The 23,766-nt window shown below is 51.0% G+C and overlaps 1 protein-coding gene across 3 annotated transcripts in view; it reads right to left on the minus strand.

Moving 5' to 3' along the window:
* The window catches only part of LOC119967148 (pleckstrin homology domain interacting protein), a 322,696-nt gene that overhangs the window by 81,769 nt on the left and 217,161 nt on the right, over nucleotides 1-23,766 (minus strand). For all 3 annotated transcript variants that reach the window (XM_038799297.1, XM_038799295.1, XM_038799294.1), the window contains exons 23-28: nucleotides 20,803-21,037; nucleotides 20,519-20,638; nucleotides 10,993-11,100; nucleotides 7,654-7,778; nucleotides 2,759-2,841; nucleotides 1,341-1,452 (exon numbers count right to left, since the gene is read on the minus strand). In XM_038799297.1, coding sequence (XP_038655225.1) covers nucleotides 1,341-1,452; nucleotides 2,759-2,841; nucleotides 7,654-7,778; nucleotides 10,993-11,100; nucleotides 20,519-20,638; nucleotides 20,803-21,037 — 783 coding nt within the window. The remainder of the gene's footprint in view (nucleotides 1-1,340; nucleotides 1,453-2,758; nucleotides 2,842-7,653; nucleotides 7,779-10,992; nucleotides 11,101-20,518; nucleotides 20,639-20,802; nucleotides 21,038-23,766) is intronic.

The raw sequence follows: 23,766 nt of genomic DNA on the forward strand, positions 1-23,766 counted from the left end.
AGGAGATTTACCAGGATGTTGCCTGGAATGGAGAGTAGGTCATACGAGGAAAGGTTGAGGGTGCTAGGCCTTTTCTCATTAGAACGGAGAAGGATGAGGGGCGACTTGATAGAGGTTTATAAGATGATCAGGGGAATAGATAGAGTAGACAGTCAGAGACTTTTTCCCCGGGTGGAACACACCATTACAAGGGGACATAAATTTAAGATAAATGGTGGAAGATATAGAGGGGATGTCAGAGGTAGGTTCTTTACCCAGAGAGTAGTGGGGGCATGGAATGCACTGCCTGTGGTAGTAGTTGAGTCGGAAAAGTTAGGGACCTTCAAGTGGCTATTGGATAGATACTTGGATTAGGGTAGAATAATGGAGTGTAGGTTAACTTCTTAAGGGCAGCACGGTAGCATTGTGGATAGCACAATTGCTTCACAGCTCCAGGGTCCCAAGTTCGATTTTGACTTGGGTTGCTGTCTGTGTGGAGTCTGCACATCCTCCCCGTGACTGCGTGGGTTTCCTCCGGGTACTCCGGTTTCCTCCCACAGTCCAAAGATGTGCAGGTTGGGTGGATTGGCCATGAAAAATTGTCCAAAATTCTATGATTAACCTAGGACAAAAGTTCGGCGCAACATCGTGAGCCGAAGGGCCTGTTCTGTGCTGTATTTCTCTATAGAATGTTGTTGCAGTGTAAATTGCTGTCAGTTTGAAATTAGGCATTCTTTTGCTCTTTCTGATGAGCGCAAGGTGCAAAACTTTGGGAACATGTCTCTCTTTTCAGCAATATTCAAGTACTTTTGCTCTCACGATAGTCCTAAATTCTTCCCTCCTCTTGCCCCTTGATTTTCTATGATGTTTTAGTGTCTAACATGTAGACAGATGCAAAATACTTGTTCACACACTGCGTAGACATAATTATAGCAGATGAAATTCAGTATGTGTAAGTGCAATGAAGTCCATACTGGAACCTGCTCAGCAAATGTCTTGAATTTGCTAGGACAGGAGCTGAACATGCAAAATTAATACAAAAGCAAAAAACTGCACTGTTTATGGTGGGAATCCCCAATTACTGAGCTCTCTCTTGAATCTAACAGTTGATTCAGCTTCAATAGATACGCAAATTTCACACATCCTAGTAATCCTATCCACGGAAAAATTTTAAATCCTTTTTATGTCTTAGTACTAATTCCAAACGTATGTCACTTGTTACCAATTTGTGAATCAGTGGTGAATTAACTCTTGGAATGCTTTTTGGGTAAGGTACTGGAAGCAAATACTTTGGAATTATTCAAGAGGCGGTTAGATGTTTTACGTTTAACTTTACATACAGTCACAGTGCTCTATCGTACCAGACATTGTAGCACTGGAATAGACTATCGGGATAGTCTGGCTGTAGAGGCTCCTGGCTTTCAATGGTCCCAAACCACCATGCATCATCAATCACTGACCGAAATCGATCACCTAAAGTGTTAGAGGAAAAAAGAACACAGGTATTCATATCAGCATAAAAAGCCTCTTCTTGTCAACTGTACTAAAATAATTCCAAGACAATCTTAAACAAATGGCACACTAGTTCATTTAAGTGTCAAGTGCTGGAAATTTCCATAGCCCCCCTGTAGGATCGCCCATTTCTCACCTATAGAATCGTTATGGCACATAATTTAATCGAAGGCCATCCAGTCCATGCTGGCTCTCCTCAGGAGCAATTCATGTACTTCCACTCCCCAGCCCTCTCCCCACATTCCTCCTTTCCATTTATATTTACTTGTTCTATTTTACAAAATTGGGGTCGCCTTATTGGCTCCACAATGTCCTGTTTAAATTTCAATAATTTCATGTCGAACTGTGGGAGACCCTGTGCAAGTATTTTATTAAAATACATGAATATTCAAGTGAAACTTTACAGTGAGCCAAATACACCATTTTTTAAAAATGATGATATTTGATCATATAATGAGCAATCTAATGCAAGTGCAACACCCACACATTCCTAACATATATTCGCTGGGAACTTTGGAATGAATGCAGTAGATAAAAGAGGGGACATGCTGATGTAATGCAACCCTGAAATATTGGTCATTGAGATCAAAACCTCACTGAGCACCCAAGGCCTGCCAGTGTGGTCAACAAGCAGAAAATAAGTACTCGAATACAATACACAACCTGTAAATGTTGTGTAATTATGGCCTGAGAGCAATTTAAATATGGCACCCACTCCAATTCTAGCTACAGAAATGGAAAACAAAATATAGATTCTTCTCCTTTGTATACCGTGGCATTAATTTGCCTCGGTCCAGTGCAAAATGCAGGTTGTAGAATCTGCAACCAGAAGCACTTCATGGCTATTTTTTGCTAAATAATGCATCCCTGGCAGCTTATTGAATTCTGCACCTTGAAAACCATTAAAATATACCATAAGCTGCCTCATTTTGTGGGACACAGTCAGATCAGCTGTGCATAGTTCTGGGTTGAATACTTGCAATGCATTGTCAATGCCATGTTCATGTTAAAATAATTGACTCCTATTTATTTTTTGTTAAACTGCTATATAGCATGTGCATTTGGGTTATTAGGTTTCTTTCTTCAATGTCACAAAGTCGATCACAATTCTGCAAGACAGATACAAACAGGAGCTATTAACCAGAGGTGACACCCAATAGCTTTTCTGCTACTATAGTCATTGAAATAATGAGCTTTGGAATTTATGACCAATGCCAAACAGAACACTCAAAAACAAACGAAAGTCATTTGATCCGCCTTTACATACCAATCTTCCATCGTCGAGATTTTGTCTCATCAAACTGCTGACGCAGCACTAGAAAATCAATTACATCTGGCATATCATGGTACCTACAGGCAAGATAAAAACGAACACAAAGACTAAATCCTTTACACACAACACAATCTTTTTTTCCCTCTCAACAAAACAGCAGGAATACTCCTCAATAAGGTCATAAACACACTCAGCCATAGGAGCCGAAATTGGCCATTCGACCCAACGTGTCTGTTCTGCCATTCAATGAGATGATGACAGATTTGACATTATCCTCAATTCCACTTTCCCGCCTTATCCTTAAGATTCCCTGACTGATGGGCGGCACGGTAGCACAGTGGTTAGTGCTGTTGTTTCACAGGGCCAGGGTCCAGCGGAGTCTGTACGTTCTCCGTGTCTGTGTGGATTTCCTCCGGGTGCTCCGGTTTCCTCCCACAAGTCCCGAAAAACATGCTGTTAGATAATTTGGAAATTCTGAATTCTCTCTGTACCCGAACAGGCAACAGAATGGGGCTTTTTACAGTAGCTGCAGTGTTAATGCAAGCCTACTTGTGACACTAAAGATTATTATTATTAAGAATCTGTCTATTTCAGGCTTGAACATATTGAATGACCCAGCTTCTACAGCTCTCTGCGGCAAAGGATTCCACAGATTCACTACCCACTGAGAGAAGAAATTCCTCCTCATCGCTGTCTAAATCAGAACCCATCTAGCTCCCACCCCCTCCTCCCAACAGAGCACACACTCATGCAACAATCCATCAAATAGCCCCCCCAACTTCCTGGGGGCAGTGCCAGGTTACCGCCAGGTATGATCTTCTCCCCCTGGGGGCTGTATTCACTGGTGCACCTCTGGCGGGATCTGCCGTGATTCAAGTCGACATGCCCTCACGCCAACATGATTAGGCAATCCAACTGGTGGTGGTGGGGGGGGGGGGGGGGGGGGGGGGGGGGGGGGGGGGGGGAAGAGAGAGAGAGAGAGAAGGAAGAGCTACAAACCTGATAATGATATTTTAATCTATTGTGGAAGTTGGGATTTCCGTTACGTCATTGCGGGATTTTTGGTTGCGCCCCCCCCCCCGGGAAAAAGGAGCAGAAATCCCCCCATGGAATCGGCAGCAGGTTATTAAAGATTTTTAGACATTTTGCCCAATACCGACATTTGATGAGACATTTAGAAAGTATACAGAGCATGCTGAAGTAGAAATCACAACTGCGTAATGATTGACTCCATCATGAGTGCAGTGAACTAGGTTGCAGCACTGGGGTATACAGAGCATGCTGAAGTAGAAATCACAACTGCGTAATGATTGACTCCATCATGAGTGCAGTGAACTAGGTTGCAGCACTGGGGAACACTGGAGTAAATCTTTGATTATGTGACAATAGAAAATAGATGATGGCGAGTTGACAGCCCTTTTCACAACTCTCCCAATTTCTATTTCCTTTGACTTTACCAAGTGAAATCTACTCCTTTTTGTGGAAACCTTAGATAATGAAGAAATTGAGCCTAGTCAAAAAGAAAAAGGAAGTATTTGTCATGGCTAGGAGGGAAGCATGTGTGGAATACAAGGAAAGTAGAAAGAAACCTAAGCAAGGAGTCAGGAGAGCTAAAAAGGGGGTCACAAAAAATCATTGGCCGGCAGGATTAAGGAAAATCCCAAGGGTTTTTATACATATATGAAGTGCAAGAGGGTAGCCAGAGAGGGTTGGCCCACTCAAAGACAGGGGAGGGAATCTATGCATGGAGCCAGAGGAATTGGGCGAGGTATTAAATTAGTATTTTGGTCAGTATTCCCCAAAGTGAAGGATCTGGTGGATGATGAGTCTGGGGAAGGGTGTGTAGATGGTTTGGATCATGTTGAGATCAAGAAGGAGAAGGTATTGGGGGTCTTGAAAAACATTAAGGTAGATAAGTCCCCAGGGCCTGATGGGATACACCCCAGAATACTGAGAGAGGCAAGGGAGGTAATTGTTGGGGCCTTGAGAGAAATCTTTGTATCCTCACTGGCTAGAGGGGAGGCCCCAGAGAATTGGAGAATAGCCAATGTTGTTCCTTTGTTTAAGAAGGGTAGCAAGGATATTACAGGCCTGTGAGCCTTACATCAGTGGTAGGGAAATAATTGGAGAGGATTTTTCGAGATAGGATTTACTCCCACTTGGAAATAAATGAACGTATTAGCGAGAGGCAACATGGTTTTGTGAAGGGACGGTCGTGTCTCATTAACTTGATAGAGTTTTTTGAGGAAGTGACAAAAATGTTTGATGAGGGTAGGGCAGTGGATGTTGTCTACATGGACTTCAGTAAGGCCTTTGTCAAGGTCCCTCATGGCAGACTGATACAGAAGGTGAAGTAGCATGGGATCAGAGGTGAACTGGCAAGATGGAAACAGAACTGGCCAGGTCATAGAAGGCAGAGTAGCAGCAATGGAAGGGTGCTTTTCTGATTGGAGGGCTGTGACTAGTGGCGTTCCTGAGGGATCAGTGCTGGGACCCTTGCTGTTTATAATATATACAAATGATTTGGAGGAAAACGTAACTGGTCTGATTAGTAAGTTGTAGATGACACAAAGTTTCCTGGAATTGCGGATAGCGATGAGGACCGTCAGTGGATACAGCGGGATATAGATCAATTGGAGACTTGGGCCGAGAGATGGCAGATGGAGTTTAATCTGGACAAATGCAACGTAATGCATTTTGGAAGGTCTAAAACAGATGGGAAATATACAGTAAACGGCAGAACCCCTGAGAGTATTGCTACGCAGAGAGATCTAGGTGTCCAGGTACACAGGTCACTAAAAGTAGCAACACAGGTGGAGAAGGTAGTCAAGAAGGCATCGGCTGGGGCATTGAGTTTAAAAATTGGCAAGTTTTATGTAGCTTTATAGAATTTTAGTTAGGCCACACTTGGAATGTAGTGTTCAATTCTGGTCGCCACCCTACCAGAAGGATGTGGTGGCTTTGGAGAGGATACAGAAAACATTTACCAGGATGTTGCCTGGTATGGAGGGCATCAGCTATGAGGAGAGGTTGTAGAAACGTGGTTTGTTCTCACTGGAATGACGAAGGTTGAGGGGCGACCTGGTAGAAGTCTACAAGATTATGAGTGGCATGGACAGAGTGGATAGTCAGAAGTTTTTTCCCAGGGTGGAAGAGTCAATTACTAAGGGACATACGTTTAAGGTGCGAAGGGCAAGGTTTAAAGGAGATGTATGAGGTACGTTTTTTGACACAGAGGGTGGTGGGGGCCTGGAACTCGCTGCTGGGGAAGGTAGTGAAAGCAGATACGATAATGACTTTTAAGGGGAGTCATGACAAATACATGAATAGGATGGGAGTAGAGGGATATGGACCCGAGAAGGGATGGGGATTTTATTCAGACGGGAAGCATGGTTGGTGCAGGGTTGGAGGGCCGAAGGGCCTGTTCCTGTGATGTAATAATCCTTTGTCCATTATAAATAGGTGGAAATAATAATAAATTTTATTTTAATAATGAGTTGCGTTCTACATTGGCTTAAACGAGTATCGGGGTTCACGATGGACCAGAGAATCGCAAAATTGGGATCCGTGCCCGAACTCATGCTCCGCACCCCCCGCCCCTCCCCCACACGCCAGAATCAAGATTCATGACAATGCGCCAGCGGGAGGATGTAAATGAATGGAATTAGGTCTTTTTTTTAAAATTTAGATTACCCAATTATTTTTTCCAATTAAGGGGCAATTTAGCGTGGCCAATCCACCTACTCTTCACATTTTTTTGGGTTATTGGGGCGAAACCCACGCAGACATGGGGAGAATGTGCAAACTCCACACAGACAGTGACCCAGAGCCGGGATCGAACCTGGGACCTCAGCGCTGTGAGGCGGTTGTGCTAACCACTAGGCCACCGTGCTGCCCTGGAATGACCAAACTGTATACATTTAGCAGGCCTGGCACCTAATGCTCTGGCTCTTATTGATTCTCCAGTTCCCGCGGCCAGGAATCACGCGAGTGTGGATCACTTGTGGTTTCTACCAGCATTTCCCTGGCATGGTGGACCTTGCGGTGGGCCTCGGGGGTGCCCCCAGAGCCCATCTAAGGGCTACCACCACCCCACCCCCCACCCCACTCCCAACAATGTACTACACCTGGCCATTCCTCCTCTACCAGACCACCCCTCCAGGGACCCACTTAATTAGGAGACCACCCCTCTAGGGACCCACTTAATTAGGAGACCACCCCCGAGACCCACTTAATAGGGACCCCCACCTGGATCCCCTATTAAAGGGAACCCCCATCTAGAGGGACCCCACACAGAGGCACCCTAACTAGATGGATCCCCCACAGGGACCCACTGACTAAAGGGACTCCACTCCCACATAAAAATATGACCTCTGTGTGGAAGCTAGAGAGCAGTCCGGCCTGGAATGGTACAATAGGTTGTACTGTCTCTTTCTCTCCATCTCCCCTCGCCCCCAACCTCCGATGAACTACTTTCTGCTCATTGCCATTTTAACAACTGAATTTCTAGCAGCATCAGCGAATGAAAGGCTGTGCCCCTGAATCTCTTGGTATACCCATAGTGCAATTTGGTACCCGACATAATGTTAACTTCTGAAAGGAACTGTGAATATTGGCGGTAAGAAGGAGCTGGGTCAAAAGAATTCCTGAAAACTCAGTTACATTATTGCTATTATATCAGGTGGAGAGTGACTGCTCTCTGACTGACAAGGGGATATCTTGGGCTTCCTGCCCTGGGTTTCTGGCCACCTCTCCTGACAATGTTTTTTGCCAGACCGGAACCAACCTCACCAACTAACCCCTCCCCACCCCCGAGCCCGCTGTGCAGATGGCAATTCCATTTATCAAGGTCCAATTACTACTTCCTATGAAAAAAAAACAGCTCTTACTTCATAGAAAACGCGCCTCCTGTCAGTTTGCCCGTGTCTGGGTCAATGAAAGCTAGTTTGATACAGCACAGAGACGGGGGTCCCACATCATATTTGATCCCAACTATTTTCACCAGCTCTTGTTCCTGCAAAAAGTAAAAATATATTTGATATTGTACCTTTAACTGTGGCTGTGTCTGCATCAGAGATGAGTACATCTGGTTTTAGCAGGACCTTTAGAACAGTGGGTTTACACTGTAGGACTTTGCATTTAATCATTTAAAGAGCAACCCGGTGGCAGATTCCTGCATTTTATTTATCGAGTCCAGCTTCTCAGTAAAAGGAAAAAGCTCGTTACACAGAGTGATTTTCTTTTCATCAGTCTGGCATCTGGCATGGACAAAGGGCCATAATCAGGTTTGGGATTTTCCTAATCATGTTCAATAAGAAATTCAAAGAGGTAGAGCTTCTGTTCGCCAACATAGTATGCACGCTCTGAACTTACCCTGAACCCAACACTTGTTGTGAATAAGGCCCTCACCACGCCCCCGCCCCCAACACTTGTTGTGAATAAGGCCCTCACCACGCCCCCGCCCCCAACACTTGTTGTGAATAAGGCCCTGTCGGAGGCAGGAGAGGAAATCAACAGGGAGAACCTGCTAAACTTGACCAGAGATCCACAGCTGAACCCACCAACAAACGAGCATTATAATTCATAATTCTTTAAGAACTACCCAGAGCGGGCAATCCCAGGCCATCTCTCCTCGTCGGTGATGATTTGCTTCCACACTAAAAATGGCTGAGGTGCCTGAGGAGTCCAATGCGCGGCTTACAGTCTGTCACAGCTGGGACAGGCAGCGATTGGAGAAGCGGGTGGGTGCAGTGTCTGGGTTGCCATATGGTCCTTTCACTCTTGAACCTTGGCTTCATCTTGCTCTCGGCGATGAAACTCAAAACTGTTCAGCTCCTTCCCAGATGCTTTTACTCCACATCGGGAGGCCTTGGGCCAGGGGTACAGCAGTTTGGGTGGGGGTTTTCTTTCCCCCACTTTTTCCAAGGATGCTTTGAGGGTGTCTTTGAAGCGTTTCCTCTGCCTTCCTGGGGCTCACCTGCTCTGTCGAAGGTCCAAGTGAACGCTTATTTCAGGAGATGCATGTCAGGCACACAGATGATGTGGTCCACCTCGCGGAGCTGATCAAACATTGTCAATGCTTTAGTTCAGGGCAGCACGGTAGCACAAGTGGCTAGCACTGTGGCTTCACAGCGCCAGTGTCCCAGGTTCGATTCCCCGCTGGCTCACTGTCTGTGCTGAGTCTGCACGTTCTCCCCGTGCGTGGGTTTCCTCCGGGTGCTCCGGTTTCCTCCCACAGTCCAAAGACGTGCAGATTAGGTGGATTGGCCATGTTTAATTGCCCTTAGTGTCCAAAAAGGTTAGGAGGGGTTATTGGGTTACGGGGATAGGGTGGAAGTGAGGGCTTCAGTGGGTCGGTGCAGACTCGATGGGCCGAATGGCCTCCTTCCGCACTGTATGTTCTATGTCAGTGGATTTACATGATCTTGCCGAGGTAGCGCTGGTGGTACATCTCCAGGGTTTTGATGCGCCTGCTGTACATAGTACATCTCTGAGACATACAGGAGGTTATTACGACTGCTCTGTAGATTATGAGCTTGGTGCTAGATCTGAGGTCCTTGTCGTCACTCTCTTCCTTGCGTGACCGAAAGCTGCGCTGGCATTGAAGACTGCCCTTTTTGACTGTAGGCTCCTAGCGTATGAAAAATGGTCCAGGTTTGATAACCAGGGGCCAGTGGTGTGTGTCAGGGACAGATGTGTCAAGGGCCTTGTCTTATGGATGCTTAGCGTAAGACTCATGCTATCATACACCCCAGTAATGGTGTGGATGATGGTTTCAAGCTCGGCCGAGTGTGCACAGATGCATGCATTGTCTGCATACCGTAGTTCAATGACAGAGGATAGGGCGACCTTGGATCTGGCCTGCAGATGGGCGAGGCTGACCAGATTCCAGTTTGTTCTGTAGTTTAACTCCACTCCAGTAGGGAACTAGCTCAGGGTGAGATGGAGCACTGCAGCAAGGAAGATTGAGAAGAACATTTGTGCAATGATACAGCCTGTCTTGACCCCAGTCCAAACACGAATTGTGTCTGTGGTGGATCCATTGGTGAGGATCGTGGCTTACATGTTATTGTGGAGAAGGCGGAGGAGGATGGCATCAAACATTTGGCGTAGCCAAAAAAGAGGAGGATGCTCCACAATCCCTCGCAGACAACAGTGTCAAAGACCTTTATGAGGTCAAAAAAGGCAATATACAAGGGTTGGTGGAGTTCCCTGCATTTCTCTTGTAGTTGCCCTATGTTGAAGATCATGTCTGTTGTGGCCCTTAGTGGGCAAAATCCACATTGTGACTTGGGGAGGCAGCCACAGTAAGAAGGTGATTAAGGAGGAAACTTGCAAAGACCTTTCCTGTGGCTGACAGCAGGGAAATTCCTCCATCGCGTAGATCTCCTGGCATGTTCTCCTCCTTAGAAGAATGCTTCTCTTTAGTACTTCAGTCGGGTTCCATCAACTCCTGTCCCCTTGTTGTTTAGCTCTCGGACGGCCTTTCCTACCTCGTGCCGGGTTTGGCTTGTGCTGAGGTGGTGACGGGTAGCTTGCTGCGGGATGGAGTCAAGGACACTCATGTTGAAGACATATTATCTATCTTTAGCTCTCTCCTCTTTAAAGGCAGAAAGAAGGTGTGATTCATTGAATTTCCTACCTCTACTTATACAGCTTGGATACAAGTTAAGATCCTGCCTAATGTTAGCACAGCTTCTGGATACTTCATTGTTACATAAGCCACTAGGTTCAATATCTTACAAATATTGATAAAATCAATGAGAGGTGGACTTCCCTGAGCCTTTTGATATTCCTTCATCTGCCCCATCCATTGTTAACACAAAACAGCTGGCAGAGAGGAATGGGGGTTGGAGATGTAACAAAATGAGTCTCTTTTATACTCAAAGTGCCCCTTGCAGTTACAGGGAGGACAAGTACCTCCAAACTTTAATGTGTGGAGGGTGGGAGATGGGAAGAATGGGGATAAAATTGGAGAGACAGTCAAACATGAGCCATTCTGCAGACCCAACAACAAAAGTTAAATCTCAGTATGCACAAGGGCCCCGATACAGGAGGTTACAGTGTACTTTCTGCAAGGACAATGGACATCAATTCATTATTACCACCACAAGGCATTTTAGGCAAGAATCTCTCTCTCCAAGGTTCTCTAAGCTACTGTCCTGATGAACGTTACCTGTACAAATGATCTCAGACAAACTGCCGACATGTCTCCAAAAATACTTTACCCGTAAATCCATCTTGTGCCACGCCTGCTTTTTAGTATTTATACGAAAAAGCTTTAGCTTCTTAGCCATTTCAACATAGGCTTCATGGCCTTGTCGAAAATAGTAGACCTAGAATTCAAACATTGAAAAAATTGTAGCGAGCTTGTTATTCCCAAAACAACACAATAAAATAAACAATCAATTTATGTTACAAAGCAATGATTCAGCACAGACAGTAAAGGAAGATTCCTGGGCCAATGTATAATAAGTCAACCATGACCAATGAAAATTCCTCAATTTGTCAGATGAGATATATATTGCAAGCAGAACTAAAATTTTAATTTATCTTCATGTTAAAACTTATATTTACTGGAAGTAGATATGGGGAAAAAAATGCTATCTTTAGCACAGATGCATGAAAAAGCACTCCTTTCACATATACATAAAAATTTCCTAGTAAAAATATGCTTTCACATATATTATAAATCACATTAGAAGCAATCACTCATGCATAATTCACACAGTTATCTGCATGAAATGCAGAGTTTGAATCTTGGAATCAATATAACAGGGAGGGACTTGGCAGTTTTTTTTTGGTGGGGATATAGTTGTGCGTTCATCAAAATGACAGATATTAGTGCTATGGAATGGAACATTTTCTCAGTTAAGACATGTAGTAGGAATATCAAGCAACACTAAATCAAGCACAACACACACAAAAAAATCTACCCATGCAATATGGATCAAAACCAAAAGAACACAAGTATCCCTTTCTTTACCCTATTGTGAGGTAAATCAAAGAACCAAGTAAACTAAATCAAATAAACTGAGGGACAAAAGGGATAATCCCTTAAAGGGGCACTGCATTAAACAAAAACAAATCACAAATAAAACTCAAGTTATCAATGATTGAAAGAGACAATAATGCACTCCAGGCAGAGAAGGCCTTGACAATGTTGGTGGACTCTGTGTGCTTCAGGAACACCCAGCCGCCCCTTTCTCTGCACCATCCTTATGGCCACCTGATTAATAGTGTCAATTCGGTAGAATTTGTAAGGGCAAACACTTCCTTTATTTTACAATAATTATGTACAGCTCCAGTAGTTTACTACTGGGTCTTCTCTAGTCTGTGCCTTACTGGCTGACTCTATTTATACAAAACCAAGTATTGTTTTTTTTAAAAATAATTTTTATTAAGATTTTCACAAAGTATCAAAAACAGAAAATATCAACAAGAAAACAGTATTAGCAACAACAAAAGAGAGAGAAAAAACCCACCCCCAGTAACTACAAAAACAAGAAATAGATTAGCACCCGGCATATTCAACAAACACATGTACACATTTCTCCCCTCCACCGAAACAAACCCCCCCCCCCCCCCCCCTCCCTCCCTCTCCCTTCTCCCTCCCTCCCCCCCCCCCTTCTCCCCTCCCTCCCCCCTCTCCTTCCTCCCCCCCTCCTCCCCCTTCCCTCCCCTCCCTCCCTCCCCCTCTCCAATTTGATGAACCCCGCCATATAATTGATCCAGGCCTCCACGCTTGGGGGCCTCGCATCCTTCCACTGAAGCAAAATCCTCCGCCGGGCTACTAGGGACGCAAAGGCCAGAACCTCTTTCACCTCCTGCACTCCCGGCTCCACTGCTACCCCAAATATCGCGAGTCACCAGCCTGGCTCGACCCTGGATCCTACCACCCTCGACACCGTGTTCGCTACCCCATTCCAAAATACCCCCAGCGCTGGGTATGCCCAGAACATATGGGCATGGTCCGCTGGGCTCCCCCAGCACCTAGCACACCTGTCTTCGCCCCCGAAGAACCTGCTCATCCTCGTCCCGGTCATATAAGCCCTATGTAGCACCTTGAACTGTATGAGGCTAAGCCTCGCACAAGAAGAGGAGGAATTCACTCTTTCCAGGGCATCCGCCCACGTCCACTCCTCAATCTCCTCACCCAGCTCCTCTTCCCATTTACCCTTCAGCTCCTCCACCGAGGCCTCATCTACCTCCTGCATTACGTGGTACACGTCCGAAATCCTCCCTCCTCCAACCCACACCCCCGAGAGCACCCTGTCCCGTACCCCACGCGGGGGCAGCAAGGGGAACCCCTCCACCTGCCGCCTGGCAAACATCCTAACCTGCATGTACCTAAACATGTTCCCCGGGGGAGCCCAAACTTCCCCTCCAACTCACCCAGGCTCGCAAACCTCCCATCTACAAACAGGTCCCTCAGCCTCCTAATACCTACCCTGTGCCAGCTAAGAAACCCGCCATCAATGCTCCCTGGAACAAACCGGTGGTTCCCCCGTATCGGGGACTCCGTCGAGCCCCCCACCTCCCCACTATGCCGTCTCCATTGCCCCCAAATTTTGAGGGTAGCCGCCACCACCGGGCTCGTGGTATACCTCGTTGGAGGGAGCGGCAACGGCGCCATTACCAGCGCCTCCAGGCTCGTGTCCAGACAGGACGCCATCTCCATCCTCTTCCATACTCTTCCCCGTCCATTACCCACTTACGCACCATCGCTGCGTTGGCAGCCCAATAGTACCCACAGAGGTTAGGCAGTGCCAGCACCCCCCTATCCCTGCCCCGCTCCAGAAAAACCCTTCTCACACTCGGGGTCCCGCGTGCCCATACAAACCCCGTAATACTCCTGTTGACCCTCCTAAAAAAGACCTTTGGGATAAGGATGGGGAGGCACTGGAACAGGAACAAAAACCTTGGGAGCACAGTCATCTTGATTGACTGCACCCTGCCCGCCAGCGACAGCGGCAACATGTCCCATCTTTTAAACTCCTCCTCCATTTGCTCCACCAGCTTGTGAGGTTAAGTTTGTGTAGGGCCCCCCAGCTCCCAGCCACCTGGACACCCGGGTACCTAAAGCTTCTCCCTGCCCTTTTCAGTGGGAGCCTACCAATCCCCTCCTCCTGATCCCCCGGGTGCACGACGGACAACTCACTCTTACCCAGGTTGAGCTTGTGCCCTGAAAAGCCCCCAAATTCCCTGAGAATCTTCATCACCTCCGGCATTCCCCCCACTGGGTCCGCCACATATAGCAACAAGCAACAAGTAAAGTGACACTCGGTGCTCCTCCCCACCCCGCACCAGACCCCTCCAATTCCCCGCCTCCCTCAACGCCATGGCCAGGGGCTCAATTGCCAACGCAAAGAGCAAGGGGGACACGGGACACCCCTGCCTCGTCCCCCGGTGCAACCAAAAGTACTCCGATCTCCTCCTATTCATGGCTACGCTCGCCATCGGGGCCTCATATAGCAGCCTCACCCAACTGACAAACTCCTCCCCGAACCCGAACCTTTCCAGCACCTCCCACAAGTACCCCCACTCAACCCTATCAAAGGCCTTCTCCGCGTCCAATGCCACCACTATCTCCGCCTCCCCTTCTACCGCCGGCATCATTATAACATTCAGAAGCCTACGTATGTTGGTGTTCAGCTGCCTTCCCTTCACAAACCCCGTCTGGTCCTCATGAATGACCCCCGGCACACAGTCCTCTATCCTTGTGGCCAAGATCTTCGCCAACAGCTTGGCATCCACATTTAACAGCGAGATCGGCATACATGATCCACACTACAGGGGGTCCTTGTCCCGCTTAAGGATCAAGGAAATCAGCGCCCGTGACATAGTCGGGGGCAAAGTCCCCCTCTCCCTTGCCTCGTTAAAGGTCCTAACCAACAGGGGGCCCAGCAGGTCTGCGTACATTTTATAAAGTTCAACTGGAAACCCATCCGGCCCCGGCGCCTTCCCCGACTGCATGCTGCCTATCCTAGTGACCAGCTCCTCCAGCTCAATCGGCGCCCCCAGCCCCTCCACGTGCCCCTCCTCCACCTTCGGAAATCTCAGCCTGTCCAAAAAGCGCCCCATTCCCTCCCCCTCCACCGGGGGTTCAGACCGGTACAATTCCCCATAAAAGTCCCTAAAGACCCCATTAACGTCTACCCCCCTCTGCACCACATTCCCTCCCCTATCCTTCACTCCACCAATCTCCCTGGCTGCGTCCCGCTTACGAAGCTGATGCGCCAGCATCCTACTCGCCTTCTCCCCATATTCATAAACCGCTCCCTGTGCCTTCCTCCACTGAGCTTCCGCCTTTCTGGTGGTCAGTAAGTCGAACTTGGCCTGAAGATTACGCCGCTCCCCCAGCAATCCCTCCTCCGGAGCCTCTGCGTATCTCCTGTCCACCCTCACCATCTCCCCCACCAACCTCTCCCTCTCTCTTTGCTCTCCCTATGGGCTCGGATGGAAATCAACTCCCCTCTAATCACCGCCTTCAATGCCTCCCAAACCGTCCCCACTCGGACCTCCCCATTATCATTGGCCTCTAGGTACCTCTTGATACACCCCCGAACCCGCCCGCCCACCTCCTCATCTGCCAGCAGCCCCACCCCCAGGCGCCAGAGTGGGCGCTGGTCCCTCTCCTCCCCCAGCTCGAGGTCCACCCAGTGCGGGGCATGATCCAAAATGACTATGACCGAATATTCGGCATCCTCCACCCTCGAAATCAGCCCCCTGCTCAGAACAAAAAAATCGATCCGGGAATAGGCTTTATGCACGTGGGAGAAAAATGAATACTCCCTGGCCCTCGGCCTCGCGAACCTCCAAGGATCCACCCCTCCCATCTGGTCCATAAACCCCCTCAATACCTTAGCCGCCGCGGGGCGTCCTGCCCGTCCTGGACATGGATCGATCCAATGGGGGATCCAGCACTGTATTAAAGTCCCCCCCAATATCAGGCTCCCGTCTCCAGATCCGGAATGCGGCCCAACATGCGCCGCATAAAACCCGCATCGTCCCAGTTCGGGGCATAGACATTCACCAGCACCACCCGCTCCCCCTGCAGCTTGCCGCTCACCATCACATACCTCCCGCCACTGTCAGCACCCCCTTTGATGCCTCAAACGACACCCTTTTTCCCACCAGGATTGCCACCTCCCGATTCTTTGCATCCAGCCCTGAATGAAACACATGGCCTACCCATCCCTTCCTCAGTCTAACCTGGTCTGCCACCTTCAGGTGCGTCTCCTGGAGCATAGCCACGTCCGCCTTCAGCCCCTACAGGTGCGTAAACACCCGGGCCCGTTTGACCGGCCCATTCAGCCCCCTCACATTCCAAGTAATCAGCCGGATCAGAGGGCTCCCTGCCCCCCTCCCCTGCCGACTAGCCATAACCCATCCCCTGCCCGCCCCAGGCCAGTGCCCCCCGCTCGGCCCGTTCCCCACAGCGGCAAACCCCCAACCCGGCCCCCCCTGCATACTCCAGCTCCTTCCTGGCCATTTCAGCAGCAACCCGGTATTCCCCCCCCCCCATCTCTCTCTCTCTCTCTCCCCCCCCCCCCCCCCCCCATCTCTCTCTTCCCCCCCCCCCCCCCCCCCCAAGGCTAGGACCCCTCCCAGCCGCGTTACTCCCTCCATAGCACTCCCGTGAGCCAGCTAACTTCTGCTGACCCCGGCGACTCCCGCCACATCTCCGACCACCCCCCCCCCCCCCCCCAAACGTGGGGCTACTTCTCCTCCCCCATGCCCATCAGCAGACCCTCCTCTTCCCCCTCCCGCTCTTGCGCGGGGAAAAAAAGCCTGCGCTTCTCAGCTCCGACCCCGCCCCCATCAACCCTCAGCGCGGGAAACAAAAGAAAAACCCTGCGCTTTCACCCTGCCCAACCCCGGCTCCTCTAGGGTAGCTCCCATTGTCGGCCCCCACCACCAGCTCCCCACATTCCAAGTCTACCCCCCGACTCGAGCCATCCACCGAACCCACGCAAAAAAACAGCGCCCCACCCACCCTAGAAACAACACACAACCAGCATAAAACAGAGAACCCCCCCACCAAAAATTAACACAGTTACATACAAACCCCACCCCCGGCCCTCAGCTAGAGTTCAACTTCTCGGCTTGCACAAAGGCCCACGCCTCCTCCGGGGACTCGAAGTAAAAGTGACGGTCCTTGTAGGTGACCCACAAACACGCCGGCTGCAACATGCCAAACTTCACACTCTTTCTGTGGAGCATCCGCCTTCGTCCAGTTGTACCCGGCCCTCCGCTTAGCCACCTCCGCACTCCAGTCCTGGTAGATCCGCACCACCGTGTTCTCCCACTTGCTGCTCCGCTCCTTCTTGGCCCACCTAAGCACGCACTCTCGGTCAACGAACTGGTGGAACCGCACCAGCACAGCCCGTGGCGGCTCATTCGGCTTGGGCCTCCTGGCCAGTATTCTGTGGACCCCCTCCAGCTCCAGGGAGCCCTGGAAGGACCCAGCTCCCATCAGCGAGTTCAGCAAGTCGACCACATAGGCCCCCAGGTCTGACCCCTCCAGCCCCTCCGTGAGGCCCAGGATCCGCAAATGTTCCCACCTCGACCAGTTCTCCATCTCCTCGAACCGCTCCTGCCACTTCTTATGGAGCGCCTCATGCATCTCCACCTTTACCGCGAGGGCTGAGGCCTCATCCTCTCTTTCAGAGGCTTGCCGGATTGCCACCCCCTGGGCTGTCTGCGTCTCCACTTTGAGCTCCCGAAAGCAGCGCTAGAGAGTCTCCTGCTGCTCCTGCGCCCACTGCCTCCGCCGGCCGCCATCTTGTTTTTCTTCCCCCGCTTTTTCCTAGGCGCTGCCACCGCTATTTTGCTCGCCCCACTCCTGGTCCAGACCATAGAACACTGGGGATCTGCTGCTGACACCGTCCCATGTCGGGAACTGTCGATCAAGTACTGCTGGGAGCCCTAAAAAGAGCCCAAAAGTCCGTTCCTGGCAGAAGCTGCCGAACGTGCGGCTTAGCTCCGCATAGCCGCAACCGGAAGTCCCAAAACCAAGTATTGTTAAGTGTCCCCCATTCCATTATCAGGGGAGCTGGTATTCTGCAAGATCCACGGAGTAGTTGATCATCCTCACCCCGTAAGACCCGTGCAGATTATAATAGTACCAAATTAAGAGCAGTTTGTGGTAATGGACTATTAACAGTCTCTGCTTGACAATGACATGTGGCCGGGATTTAGTGGGCCCCGTTAGCTGTGGGTGCAAAATCCATAATGGCTGTAAAATATTGCGAGACCAAAAACAGGATTTGCATCAATGACATTTCAGAGCCCAATCTTTCTGGGATCTCCCCGATGACATGATCGGGTTCACACCCAGGAAGCGTGCGAACCTGATTTGCCTCAATTTGAACTTATTATAATGTGTTTAGAGAGATTAAAGTCAAATCTCCAGACCTCATTAAATCTTCCCACCCACCAGGTGCGAGGTCACGCGGGCACAAATTACTACTACTTTTTAAAAACGGAAACCAGGCACAATGACCTCAGAGATGAAGGAAGGAGGAGAGCATCACTGTCTCCACCTAATACCAGGGAGTCCTAGGGGACCGAGCCCACGGGTTAGCTCCGGGGAAAATTAAAGCAGTAGCTGTCCAGGCGTTTAGAGGCCTGACAGCAGTGAAATCTCAGAATTATGCAGCCTGAGTAAGAAGGATGAATATGAGCCTTGCCTATCCCTGAAACAGAAAACAATTGTGGCCTCTAACATTCCTGAGCTTCACGCTCATCAAACTAATTGCCCATCATGAGTTAAGCCTTAACAATGTCAGCTGCACACAGTCTCAGTCAAGGATCGACCAACTAAAATAATTCAATGTCAAGGATAGGGGTGAATATTCAGGGTTCAAGGATAAACCTCTGGTACACTGGATCAAGAGGGACTGTGTCTGCATATGTGCCAAACCCTAGCACCTGCCATAGAGGATCCATTAGCCCTCAAGGAGGACATCACCATCCAGTTGGCCCTGCCCATGGGGGATGGGAGACCATGGAAACCTCCTGTCAGAATTCCCAATGATGCAGAGAATAAGGCAGGAGACAACCAGAGGTGAAAGCCAGACTCTCAAAGGGTGAACACATTGACCAGGACCGATCATGCAATAGAAATGGAAGGGCATCGGAGATATATGAGTGAGCGCTAGTAGCCAGGTGAGGTGTAGGATTGGCTACTTCCAGGACCAGGAGGCCAATGGGTAAGGGGAGGTACTGTAGTTGAGTGGCTGAGACATCTACTTGACTGTCTATCTCTCTTTCTCTCCAATTCCTCGCAGCTTACCAAGAGATATCAGAATGGAGCTGGCATCTCTGCTGATTACACTGCTGGAGCAGCACCAGGCTCGAGCAGCAACGAATGAAGCACCCAGGGAACACTAAGCGCCAGGAGACCAGGGGCCGGCAGGGCAGGCGGCCACACCAAAGGAACAGAGGGTGGTGTCTCTTTCGTGGACCTGTTGGACATGCGCCGCAAGAAACCCCGCCTCACCAGGGAGAGTGGCATATTCCTTCCAACGTAGCACCATGTGGAGGCGGAGGACATCCGCTCTCTGCAGCCGTGAAGGTCATGGCAGCACTCAATTTCCTTGCAATGGGTACGTTCCAGGGACCCACGGGTGACCTGTGTGGTATTTCGCAGTCATTGGCCCATAAGTGCATCCGTGAGGTCAAGGATACACTCTACGCAACGGCATCGGACTTCATTCATTCTGACCTGGGCGAGGCCCAACAGGAACAAAGGGCTGTGGTATTTGGTACCATATCTGGTCTGCCACAGCTTCAGGGCGTGATTGACTGCATTCATGTCTCTCAACGCACGCAATGGTAACAGGAATAGTTCCCCTCCCTTAATGTCCAGCTGGTGTGCGAGCACCAGATGAGGTTCATGCATGTGGGTGCACACTTTCCAGGGAACGTGCATGACTGCTTCATCCTTGGGCAATTGCAAATCTCTAGAATTTCTGAGGCTACCCCAGGCTGCAGAGATAGCTTGTTGGGAGCAAAGGTTACCCACTGAGGTCATTGCTGATGAGGCCAGTGCAGAGGCCTGAAACCAAAGCAGAGGCCTGGTACAACGAGGCTCACAGTGCCACCTGGTCTGTGACAGAGCAGAGCATTGGCCTCCTCAAGGTGTATTTTTGTTGCCTTGAAGGTCCGGCGGGGCCCTACAAAATAGTCCCCAAGGGTCTCCCCCATCGTGGTGGACTTCTATGCCCTACATAACCTGGTTCAGAAGCAGGGCGATAACCTCACTGATGAAGACTTGGAGGAGCTGAACGTCCAGAGGGGAGTCGAGGAAGAGGCTGAGGAGAAGCCGGAGGATGGAGGCCAGCTGGAGACAAGGGATCGCATGGGCAGGGCGATCATGGATGCCCTCATCGCAGCCCGCTGTAGGGCCAGCATGTTATCTGATAGCTCAACGAGCCACAAGACTGGAAGTAGCCTGCAGCCCATTCCCATAATGAGTAATGGGAGACTACAAGAGAAGAATGGGAAAGTCAAAAGATAAACGGTACACTATTTTCAGATATTAGTATGATCGATGAGCCATACATTAAATTCTCAGAACAATGCACAACAAGAGAACATTGTAAAATACAAAGGTGAAAATTAATAAAACTGAAGGGATTTTCTCACGGCAGTGAGATGAACCAGACCAACCTGGCCATATGTATCCCATGTTGAAATAAAAGAGTAAGCAGTTATCATAGCAGTAAAAGCGTAAAGTTATAATACCTCATCTCCCATTTGTGGTACAAAAGGGCAGCGCCTGGGCATAGTATCAGTAATCCACACAGGTGGAAGCCATTCTTCCAGAGTTTCTCCCTGCTTCGGTATGACTCCAGCTGGTGGTCCCTATAAAATCACAACATTTTCTATCAATCACATTTCTCCAGTGCAGCTATTTGCAAACGGCCTCTGTAGTGCAATCTATTAGCTTAAGTAACTATCAAACAGACACGCTCTCTTAAATTGATTCTACTGAAGGAACGGAAAAATCTTCACAAGTAGACCATCACCTTTATTCTTTTCTCCCTCGGTTTTCTTCTGATCTTTGGAGGTGCTGTGCCATCCTTATCCTCTTTATGCTTCTTCCTTTCCTTCTTGGTCTCTTTTTCTTTCCCTTTCTCTTTTTCTCCTTCGTCTTCTGAACTGCTGACAGCTTTTTTTGCTTGTTGTCGTGAAGATTTCTTTGGGGGCTGGAGGTTAATGCCGGCATCTGCTGTCCAGTCGGAATAGTCACTTGAATAGTCACTAGAAAAAGAGATCCATAATAAATGAAATGGCCATTGATCTGGAACACTAACTGTTTCTTGTCTTCGCACAGGCTGCCTGACGTGCTAAGTGCTTCCAGCACATTTTGATTTTATTGCCCAAACTACGCTTCAGACGTCTCCAGAATGCTTGCCTAATAATTTATTCAGCTTTATCCAGTTATGTGTACAAGCTTGGCTGCGCAAAGCAGCCTATATTTTTTGATGGCAGAGTAATTTAGATATGGGCATTTATCAGCAGGGTTTTAGGCCAATAAAGAGTGCTGCCTGCACCCAATTTTTCCCAGATGGTTCTTCTGAACAGCTACATGCGTGAAGTTGAACAGGTCATGACGGACAGTAATTTCAACTTTTGGCAATCATGTTAAATGGGCAATATGGAGTTGCCCCACTTTAGGTTGCTTCGATTTAGTACTGTGCATTGGATTCTCATTAATGTAGTTTCCTGGTCGGGTGCTGACCCAATCGGTGTCATTTTGGAGTGGCTTTTCCCACACCCCCGGCCACCGCTGAACCTTCTGTTGGCTGATCAACCAATTGCTGCCTCATCACTTGCGGCTTACTCCCACCACTCGGCAGCTCTGTAGGTTGCTCCCTGCTTCTCATCATTCATCCTCTGAGCCCTCGCTCACAGCAGGGGCCAGAGAGAGGGAAGTGGTCAGCGGGAGGGTTGGATAGTAGGTGGACAATGGTCCCGGGAGGTTCGGAAACAGAAGGGTCAGGGAGTTTATGGGTTGGGAGCTGGAGATGCGAGAAGTGGAAGACACAATGAGAAGGAGAGTCGATGAGTGGGAGGGACAGAGAAAGAGTTAGCATATTTCTTCCATATTTTTTAAATATACTTTACTTTACAACTTATTTAATTTACGAATATAGTAACTTAGCAATGTACGATATTTAAACTTACACAATATAAGTTTTAAAATTCAGACGGGAGGTTGCTACATAATCCAACTAAAGCTTTTATTTTGATTATAACAAGACAATCCGGTACACCTGTATGATGTCAGTCAATATGCTGTCACCTTTCTTTAGACTATTGCCAAGTGTTTACTTTTCTGTGTCACAAGGAGGCCAGGGGATTGGGGGGAGGAGGAGGAGGAGGAGGAGGAGAAGAAGAAGAAAAAGAAGAAGAGGAAGGACCAACAGAGGGGAGAACAGGCAGCGGGGAGTCCGGGGAGTGTGGGGAGACAGGAGAGGTGGGTGAAGGGAGACCGGGGTCATTTCATTTGCGGGGGGGGGGGTGGGAAGAGAGAGATTGGGCCGGTGGGGAGAGAGGACGGCGGGAAGGCGACGGGGATGGTGGGGAGCAAGCGGGTTGGCGGGGAAATAGGGGACGGCGGGGAGAGAGGAGAGGACGGCGGGGGGAGAGGGGGACGGCGGGGGGAGAGGCGGACGGCGGGGGGGAGAGGGGGACGGCGGGGGGAGAGGGGGACGGCGGGGGGAGAGGGGGACGGCGGGGGGAGAGGGGGACGGCGGGGGGAGAGGGGGACGGCGGGGGGAGAGGGGGACGGCGGGGGGAGAGGGGGACGGCGGGGGGAGAGGGGGACGGCGGGGGGAGAGGGGGACGGCGGGGGGGGAGGGGGACGGCGGGGGGAGAGGGGGACGGCGGGGGGAGAGGGGGACGGCCGGGGGAGAGGGGGGCGGCGGGGGGAGAGGGGGACGGCGGGGGGAGAGGGGGACGGCGGGGGGAGAGGGGGACGGCGGGGGGAGAGGGGGACGGCGGGGGGAGAGGGGGACGGCGGGGGGAGAGGGGGACGGCGGGGGGAGAGGGGGACGGCGGGGGGAGGGGGGGACGGCGGGGGGAGGGGGGGGCGGCGGGGGGAGAGGGGGACGGGGGGGAGAGGGGGACGGCGGGGGGGAGAGGGGGACGGCGGGGGAGAGGGGACGGCGGGGGAGAGGGGGACGGCGGGGGGAGAGGGGGACGGCGGGGGGAGAGGGGGACGGCGGGGGGAGAGGGGGACGGCGGGGGGAGAGGGGACGGCGGGGGGAGAGGGGGACGGCGGGGGAGAGGGGGACGGCGGGGGGAGAGGGGGACGGCGGGGGGAGAGGGGGACGGCGGGGGGAGAGGGGGACGGCGGGGGGAGAGGGGGACGGCGGGGGGAGAGGGGGACGGCGGGGGGAGAGGGGGAGGGGGGAGTGGGACGGCGGGGGGGGGGAGTGGGACGGCGGGGGGGATGTGGGACGGCGGGGGGGGGAGTGGGACGGCGGGGGGGGGGGAGGGGGACGGCGGGGGGGAGAGGGGGACGGCGGGGGGAGAGGGGGACGGCGGTGGGAGAGGGAGACGGCGGGGGGAGAGGGGGACGGCGGGGGGAGAGGGGGACGGCGGGGGGAGAGGGGGACGGCGGGGGGAGAGGGGGACGGCGGGGGGAGAGGGGGACGGCGGGGGGAGAGGGGGACGGCGGGGGGAGAGGGGGACGGCGGGGGGAGAGGGGGACGGCGGGGGGGAGAGGGGGCACGGCGGGGGGGAGAGGGGGCACGGCGGAGGGGGAGAGGGGCACGGCGGGGGGGAGAGGGGGCACGGCGGGGGGGAGAGGGGGCACGGCGGGGGGGGAGAGGGGGCACGGCGGGGGGAGAGGGGTACGGCGGGGGGGAGAGGGGGACGGCGGGGGAGAGGGGGACGGCGGGGGGAGAGGGGGACGGCGGGGGGAGAGGGGGACGGCGGGGGAAGAGGGGGTCGGCTGGGAGAGAGGGGGACGGCGGGGGGAG

The sequence above is a fragment of the Scyliorhinus canicula genome, chromosome 6, assembly GCF_902713615.1.
Source record: "Scyliorhinus canicula chromosome 6, sScyCan1.1, whole genome shotgun sequence".
Classification (NCBI taxonomy): Eukaryota; Metazoa; Chordata; class Chondrichthyes; order Carcharhiniformes; family Scyliorhinidae; genus Scyliorhinus; species Scyliorhinus canicula.